This window comes from Centruroides sculpturatus, unplaced genomic scaffold, assembly GCF_000671375.1.
Source record: "Centruroides sculpturatus isolate CEXI.00-Female unplaced genomic scaffold, Cexi_2.0 scaffold160, whole genome shotgun sequence".
Lineage (NCBI taxonomy): Eukaryota > Metazoa > Arthropoda > Arachnida > Scorpiones > Buthidae > Centruroides > Centruroides sculpturatus.
This window is the reverse complement of record NW_019384435.1, coordinates 51,751-61,293: the sequence shown is the minus strand read 5'-3', so window position 1 is coordinate 61,293 and position 9,543 is coordinate 51,751. Positions and strand designations below refer to the sequence as shown.

At 29.7% G+C, this 9,543-nt stretch overlaps 1 protein-coding gene across 1 annotated transcript; it reads right to left on the bottom strand.

Moving 5' to 3' along the window:
* Positions 1-3,242: 3,242 nt before the first annotated feature.
* LOC111619905 lies at positions 3,243-4,121 on the bottom strand. Its single transcript, XM_023361731.1, has one exon. The coding sequence runs from the start codon at positions 4,119-4,121 to the stop codon at positions 3,243-3,245; it is 879 nt and encodes a 292-aa protein (XP_023217499.1).
* Between the last annotated feature and the right edge of the window lie 5,422 nt (positions 4,122-9,543).

Sequence of the window (9,543 nt, the reverse complement as noted above, 5' to 3'; positions counted from 1 at the left end):
ACTATTCTTGTTATATTTTCTAAAGTAGTACTACGAGGGTAATCCCAAAAGTAAGATCTCCAAAGCACTGGGGATGCAGGGAAACTCTTTGTAGTGGCTGTTGGCAACACTGTTCTGTTTGTTGTTTTCCCCATTCCCAAACGCATTGCATGCACCACGCTGGGATGCTCAGTCTTGGTTTGGCAGCTGTTTGTAATGGAGTTCCTGCTTGGTGCTAGCGCCAAGTGCAAAGTTCATGCAGTTATTTGGTTTTTGAATGCAAAAGGGGTTAAACTAGGGGTAGCCAACAGTTTTTGCCCCCAGGCTGAATTGGAAAAAAACTTTTTCCACGGACCGAACCAGAGGCTGCCCTAGGAAGATTTTGAGGTGGTGCGAGATCTCATTGTGGTGTCAGATTAGAGATTACAGATACATTTTTCACATTATCATGCTTTATCAACACTCTACACTGTACTTACGAGATGTGTAATGGAGGGTTAACTCTAAACGCACAATGAGTTGTTGACCCTTTTCTTTTTTTTTTCTTTTAGGCATCAGAATTTTTCATTGAGCTATTCGGACTTCAGTAGCTAATATTGAAAGATTGATCGCGGGCCACATAAATTCATTAGACGGGCCAGATCTGCCCGCGGGCAGTATGTTGGCCATGCCTGGGTTAAACCGATTGAAATTCATCACCAATTGACAGAAGTGTATGGTGAGTCATGCATGGATGTCAAAAACATCTGCAAGTAGCGTAGGGAGTTTGCAGCTGATCACACTGAAATTCACGACAAAGAAAGAAGCAGGAGAAATATCAATTTCTGATGAGACAGTCGCAAAGGTTGAGCAAACCATGCGTGAAGATTGGTGGACCCTATAGTCAGGACTTGGCACCCAGTGACTACCAACTGTTTCCTAAGTTGAAAGAAAATTTGGCCTGAATGTGCTTCAGTAATGACGACAAAGTGAAAGATGAGGTTCAACACTTCTTCAACAACATGGTGGTGAGCTGGTATGACATGGGCATACAAAAACTGCCACAGTGCCTACAGAAATGCATTGACTGAAATGGCGATTATATAGAAAAATAGATAAATGTTCAAACTTCAAATTGATATAAACATTATTGAAAATAAACATTTCTTTGTATTTCTAAAAAATAGGAGACTTTACTTTTGGGATTACCCTTGTATTTATAACTTTTTGTATAAAATTAATGAAAGTTTTTTCTTATGAGCATGGGAGCATATGAATGGAAATCCATTACCTTATCAGCATTACAAGATTTTTTATTTTTTTGTATTTGTAAAGAGTTAGCATGTCTTGACACCAAACATTTAAAAAAGATATTTTATTGTTAATTTCATCTTCAGTTTCAAATTTTATGTTATCATCTAATCCATTAACCATCATTAATAAATTTCTAGAATTAATTTCTTCAGTGTTATATATATTGAAACAATCATCTACATATCTATTATAAAATTTAATTCCTTTAATATTACTTATGAATGTGTCAATGCCAATCATACTTAAGTCAGCCAATTTTTGGTCTATTATTGACCCCATTGGTATACTGGTTTTTGAGTAAAGTGTTTTTCATTAAATTGAAAATAATTATTAGACAAAACAAAAATTATCTTTTCAATAATCCATTCCTCACAATTAATTAATTTAAGAGAGTTAACTATTCTTTTACTCTTTATGGTAGGATACATATTCTTTACATCTAATGATAACATTTTATATTTCTTTTCAATTTTAAAATCTTTTAAACCATTTAAAAATTATTCTGTACATTTTATACTGTTTTTTGAATTGTCTAATATTTTTAACTTTGATTTAATAAATATTTGTAGATTACTAAAATATAAATAACTGGTTAGGTTATTAGAACCATTTAATGAAATTAAGGGCAAAAAGCAAAAAACAATACCTTTTCAACATCTTGAAAAGGACATTGAAAATCTGAAGAAAATCAATCTTATATTTTTTTGTTCTGTTCTACACTTTCTAGGATCATCACGAAACTCAGACAGTTAGTCTATTAGTCTATCAATTAGTGTACATTCTTCCCAGATAATAATCAACATAATTACAGTGATTTAAAATGATGGCATTCATTTTGGAAGACCATGTATTTTATAATATAGTTATTGAGAAATCCTATGACAAATAACTTACAAAGTAGTCAAAAGAATCATTATATCGTACTTATATTTAATGCTCATTTCATTAATTTTTTGCATTAAAAAATTAGTATCAAATGCATTATGGAAATTTTTATATAGTGGAGTCTCATTATAATGAACTTGAGGTGACCTCCAAAAATCTTGACTTGCTTGATAAGTTATATACATTTTTCATTTATCTGCATTTAGCTATTTATTAAATATGAAGTCCACTTATGAAACAAAGATTTTATATTCATTACTTTTGAAATATATATATTGGTGGATGGTGATTATGTTATTTTAGTCAGTACCAGTCTGTGGCAAGTGATAACTCTACTAGTCATACTATAGACTGAGGCTTCCAACTTTGGATTTATGATATTATATATATAAAGTAATGCATATAAAATCTTTGTTTCATAGGTGGACTTCATATATATGAATATTCCTGTATATATATATTTATGTATTTATTTATTTATTTTACTTATTTTGTGGAAATAAAGAAGTAGAGTTTTAAATTCATCAATTTAATTCATTCCTTTGAATCCTTTTTTTCCTATACTTTGGTTTCCTGTACTGGAGAAAACTGATTAGAAGGAGCTTGGCAAAAAAGTCTCCCCAAATGTCCTTTGGTGCCATCTTATTCTTGTCTTAAATGAAGAATTAGGTAAATAACAAAATTAACAGGCATAAATAGACATCCTTACACATGTCTATGACAACTTGTGACTCTTATTGAGGTTAATATATCTGCAACTTACAATAAATCTGACTTACGGAACCTTTAACCGATGTGTATCACTTTTTCTTTGAAAAATAAAACGTTTTCATAACCCCTTCTGGGTTCTTCATCAGGATAACAGCTGGATCGAATAGCGATTTCAAAAAGTTTTAATGATTCTGAACTTGAATCGTTCCATTCACTTAATCCGTCACGTGATGTAATTGAAATTGTTCTATTTTGACAGTCGATGTTCAAATTTAAGAGAACGATCCAAAACATGTTATTGATATATAAAGATTATTTAATATTCTCGTGTTCCCTAATATCATTTATTTTTAAGGCTTAATATAATTTCGTTATCACTCTTTATGGAGTAGTTTTTGCCACGCCCTGGAAAGGCTGATCTCTTCTCTTGAATTAATACACTCGGATTTGTCATACGCCCTAAAAATTTCCATCTCTTCTAGCCATTTTAGTTGGTGAATATGTGGTGTGGAGGCAATTATCCGTGCTGCATTGAAGTCCGCCACTATTTCGGGATCAGTGGCATATGTGGAGAGTGAGGTTGTGTGCCTGTTGTGCTGTATATCCGAAATATGTTCTTTTAATCTAACCTCTAACGAGCGTTTAGTTGATCCCACATATACCAGATCTCTGTTGAACCTGTTATCCCTTATAGGAATTTTATATACTCCTGATATCTTCTCCATCCTGGATCCGTCTTTTTCATTACGTAGGATGTCAAACAAGGTGCTGCATCTTCTGTATGCTATGTTAACATTTCTTTGTTTAGCAATGGTGTTGTACAGGGACTTCAATAGAGGGTTGAACTTAATGGGTATCCTCCGATTTTCTATATTATTGCTTGTGTTTTGCGTGTTGATTACAATGTTGGAAGAAGCCTGTGTTTGTTTGTGGCGCTCTGTGATCTTTTGTATAATATTACGGTACCCGTGTGATCTGGCGATACTTTCCAAGTAATTTAACTCCTCCGTTAGTGCTTGTTGTGTGGAAGAGTGTGTGTAAGCTCGTTTAACCAATGCCCTAAAAGCCGCCATTTTGTACTGGAAGGGATCACATGAGCTTACTGGTATGTATGCCGGTACATTAGTAGGTTTGCGAAAAACCGATGTGCGGATGATGGAATCATCAAATCTTATGTCCAAATCCAGGAAATGTACTCTGGTGTTACTGTGTTGTTCCATCTCTAACGTCAGTCCGTATGGGTTGTCATTCATTTCGTCTAAAAAACAGGCTATGTTGGGAGTTGTCCTCCATAGGATGATGATGTCGTCAACATATCTTTTGTATAGTATAATGTCGTGGAGGAATTTAGGCAATGTCCTGTTTTCCAATTGTCTAATAACTAGTTCACATAAATCCACATAGATGGAACAACACAGATAGCACTGACCAGACAATAATGTAGTTTTTAACTATGATGGAAATTATAGTTCTTGTTTAAAATCAAGAAACATTAAAAGAAAGAACAGTCTTGGAAATTATTAAAAACACTCAAAAGTGATAACAGCAAATATTTCCAGAGAATGGGTAACAGGGTGAACAGAGGAAGGAAATATGAATTGCTTGTCAAAAAGGCAAATAGTTGGCATGTGTGAGAGCAATTTCATATACCTATAGATTCAGCTCTCAACACACTTTTCCTGTCCCCTTCATGTCTAATATTGGGTCAATCTTACTGGAAAATCAGGTGTTAAGAGGTTTGGCAATGAAACAACATTATGGTGGGTTAAGGAGTTGAAAAAGTTTCAGATGATTTTTTTCATTTTTCTTCTTTGCATTATCGGGGTCACAATAGAACGCTGAGGTCCCAATTTTCATTTTGCATACAAGTTACTTGGGATTTCACATTAAGGGGGTAGGAGTACTTTAAGAAAGTCGCATAAGGTCAGTCGGACGACAAAGATTCAGTTTGCAATAATGAGTTACTGATTAGCAGGGGATTCTTGAACTAAGGACATTTTTTTATGGTATTGAGTAATCCAATAAAGCAGAATATAGTGAAGTTTGAAAAAAATGGAAATTAATCTTAAATGATATGAATGTTTATAAATATTATAAGGATGGATCCATAAATAACCAGACAAAAGCAGCAGCATGGAATATGCTTATTGGCTAATTATTTATTGATCCACCTCTGTGTAATACTGTATAAATGAGCATTTAATTAATTATTTTTGCCTTTCTTGCAAAAATATAAAATTTACTGTCTTTTACAAAACAAATTACATTTGATGATGATGATCAAAAATTAGTTATAAAATTTTCATTAGATTTATAAAATAGAAAATAACTTTTATATTGTATAAAAACAGAATTGTTTATATTTTGTATATTTAGTAAATCATATATTTACTGATAGTTGAGTATATATATCTAATTTACACCAGATAATTTGTTTTGAAATATATCAGCTTGTATATTGATCTGTCTTCAATTTTAAAAATTAGCTAATTAGATACACATGTGAAGTGGCTATTACATTAGAAAATTCTCTATGCATTGTAGAGACAAAATTATCATATTTCATTGCAAACCTGGATTTAATCATAATTTACTAAGTTTAAACTTGTAGGGTTTGTTCAGATCCAGATAAGTCTCTGATGTTATATGGATCAGAAAATTCCTCTGATGAATGTGACATAGAGACTGAATGCAGCTAAACAACAATTTAAATATTTAAATCACAATTTTCCTGTGAAAGTAATAGAATTAAATTAGAAAGCAAAATGAAATTAGTTTTGGTCATAAAATGACATCTATTTTATTGTCAATTATTTATGTTAAATAAAATAAGATTTTTTAAAAATACTTCGTAATGAAAAATCAATATATTGCACTACATAATTTTCTTATAGAGCAATCTTAAAAAGCATTATTGCAATGGCAGATTCAAGGAGAGGGTTATGGGGCTTAATCCTGCCCCAATGATGAAAATAATAATAATTTATTTTTTACTGGTTTTATTGTGGATTTTAAAGACACAAAATGCATTTCCTTCATCAATAAAGCCTATATCAACAACTGTTCCTTGTATGATATGTTACTGAAAAAAACCCAATAGCTTTTAATCTTTTAAAATAATTTATTTTGTTTGAACTTAAACACATTTTTTTGAAAAACATTTATGGTGACAAATATTTATCAAACCATTGCAATACAACTGATGTGATTGAGTTAATAAAAGGCACTTATTCAAATATTTTTCATTTTTTAGTTAAGCCCCTCTTTGAGTACTTCTGGATTTACTATTGCAGCATTGTACTGCCAAATGCAGTATAAGCTTGAACTAAACTCCAATTAGAAATTGAATATAAATTGAGTAAATACAGGGTGTCCCAAAAAAATGTACTTGCTCTTTGACTGACCATTACTAATATATTAAATTTTGATTTAGGTGTTTATTGACATAGATACAAGTTTAATAAGTTAAATTAAAGAAAATTTAATGGTAGAAAAACATTAGCCTTCCTCCTAGCCTAGTTTACTCATTCCTGCATGTTCAGAAATATTCAAACTGTTTTCCACCATTTTCCAAACACAGCTGATAATGCAGATCAATGGATTCGACAAGATTGAGAAATTTCATTTGGAATTGCAAGACATTGCCTCCCAATTTCTTCTTTAAAATGATTGATTGTTGCTAGTTTTGTGGCACTAAAAACACAAGTACTGGACCGATAAATAGTGAATACATTTTTTTGGAACACCGTGTATTTTTAAACTTAGTTATTTACTGAATAGTTTTTTGAATTAAAAATAAAAGATAACTTTACAGAAATGTATTTAAATTTATTTTAAGCTGTCTTTCTTTGGATACACTTGATAACAATTTACTGAATTTTTAGTTACAAATGTTAGTACATTATAATGAAATTATAAGTTGTAATTGTGAAAACGTTCAAAGATTCAATGTTAAATTTGCCCAAAAAAATTGTCTGAAGTATGTGGATTGTGAAATAAACACTTATGTAATGTTGATTTTAATTTTTAATCAAAATTAATAATATCGTAAAGATTTTTCTCTTTCAGTTTAGACTTATTGAAATCATGCAAATTAGGATTTTTTCAGATGACAGAATTATATTGGGATGAGAAATATGCTAACAGAAAATAATTTATTTGGCAACTGATTTTATTGTAAAACTTAAGGTAATTGTTATTTGTGGAACTACCAACTGTACAACAGTTACATAGGTGTGACATACTTAAGTAGAATGAAATGACTTTTTAGTCTGTAAAAGTGTTTAAAAAGCATGATCTTGCCAATATATCTATGCTTTCAAGATTTATAGCATGGATATCCTGTTTGAGAACATTGGCATACGTCCAATGTTTATTTTATATCATTATGGAAGTATTTCAGTAAGCACTAAGAATTATTCCAAACAGAAAATAACATATCTAAAGCATGAATTTTAAAGTGATAAATTAATATAAATACATGAATTGAATTTTGAAATGTTTTACTTGTAAATGTAGAATTTTAATAATAGACTAATAAGTTTTATTGAATTATTTTAAAATTTAATTATTAAATAATTAAGATAATTAATTATTAATTTTTTTCAGAAAATTAGTATATTTTACATATGTAGTCTTGAAATCCTAATAAATATATCATTTATATTTTTTTATTTCTATGGCTCTATTTTTGATATTATCAATGGAGCTAATATCATACTATAAAATAAATTTGCTATATTACTTTTCTTTATATGCAATATTAAGATCTGTTTCATACAATAAAAATAAAATTAACATGATTAAAGTGGATGATTTTCAAACAAATTATTCTTATTTTGATAAATACCATTAAATTCTTGGTATTTAATGGTATTTATCTGACCATTGCAATGGTCTGATAAATATTTGCCACCAAAAATTCAAATTATTTTACTTTTCATTACTCATTCCTAACTCATTTTTTTAAGCTTACATTTCCTAATTGGAATAATAAAACATATCTGTTCTAGAATTGTTACATACTTAAAAGACAAAAAATATAAACTTAAGAAAAATGTATATTCTGTAGGATAAAAAAAACTCATAGTTTCACTCTGTGAGACTTTTTAATTAAATGTCAAATTTAATGTTTTGTAAGCAAAGTTCTTTATAATGAAAAATTGAGAATCTTACAAAATGAAAACATTTATACATGTCTAAACCCAGAGCTGCACATAAGCTAAATAAGCCACAGCTTAGGGCCGCATGCTTTGGGTCTATAGCCCAGGGCTTCGTGTTTTTACATATATCATTAATTGGTATAGGGAAAGGGTCTGTTATATGTTATAACTGACCACAACAAGTCTAGGTGTAGCACTGTCTAAATCCATAGGTCCTAACAAAGATTCTTCAGCTAATAGATACCAGGCTCACTTCTTGATTTGAATAATCATGTATTCGTATATTATTACTAATGTAGCTATAAAGTTAAAGCTTCTATAATTACATTTATAATGCCAAAACTTTTAAATTAAACTTTACAAAATCATGAGACAAGAAGCACTTTAATGTTTTTGTAATTAAAATTAATTTATTTCCATATAAATACAATAAAATGTATTGATTTTTGTTAATGACGATGATTAAAGATGATAATGGAAATATTTTTTAAACGTTTCAGCCGTGTGTAACAGCATTCGACATCCAGTAACAAAGGCCAAGTTATTAGAATTTATAGAAAATAATCGTTGGTTACCTCCTTCTTCGAAAAGACCGCATCCCTACGAAAGTTCATCCTACGATCATCTACAAATGGGCCATTTATCTAGCAGGCAGAAGAGGTAGCATTTGAACCATAAAATCGACGTTATATCTGGAATGTTTAGCATCACTGTTTTTCAATGTATAAAAGTATATATTATGTAATTCTTTGTTGTTTTTAAATACCATAGAAGTAACTCATTTATATAAATGAAACCTATATATGAACACACACGCATTTTTTCTAGTTAATTATAAAACTGTTCTTTCGTTGTAAATTACTATTAGAAAATAGACTAGGTTCAGCCATTTTTGTTTTTTGTTTGTTTTTTCTGTATAATTTTTAATTTTTATTGCAATATTTCACGCGTGACACTTAATTTTTTTTTATCATAATATTTCTGACTTAAATCATATGCAATAAGAGAGTGTGTATATGTGTATGTTTGTGTGTGTGTGTGTGTGTGGGTGTGAATGAATTTGTATTGTAAAAGATTTATAATTTTATAAAATATTAAAAAGGACTTTGCTGTTTTATTTAAGAGATCAGTTTGTTAGGTAAAGCGATTGTTCTTTCTAATGATGTCTGTTGTATTTTGTCCCCAAAGAATATTATGATATTTATTATAAATACTGATTTAAATATGATTATTCACTTAATTTTATTAGTTTTGTAATTTTTTAATGATTTATGTATCCTGAAAAGGATCCTTCAGAAAGCTATCAATAAATAACTAGCAAGTGATCATCTAAAATGATTTTTATTAATAAGATGTATTTTTAATAATATAGAAATATATTTATCGTATATCTATTACTGTTATTAATTTAAAATATATATCGAATTTTTATCTGTAAAAATCTTTTTATCTTAAACTTTCCTTAAAGAGAAAATTAAAATTAAACTAATACATTCTCCTTTGTGATGTCACT

Excerpts from the sequence above, each read along its gene's own strand:
- LOC111619905 (XM_023361731.1), bottom strand. The coding sequence starts at position 4,121 with ATGAATGACAACCCATACGGACTGACGTTAGAGATGGAACAACACAGT.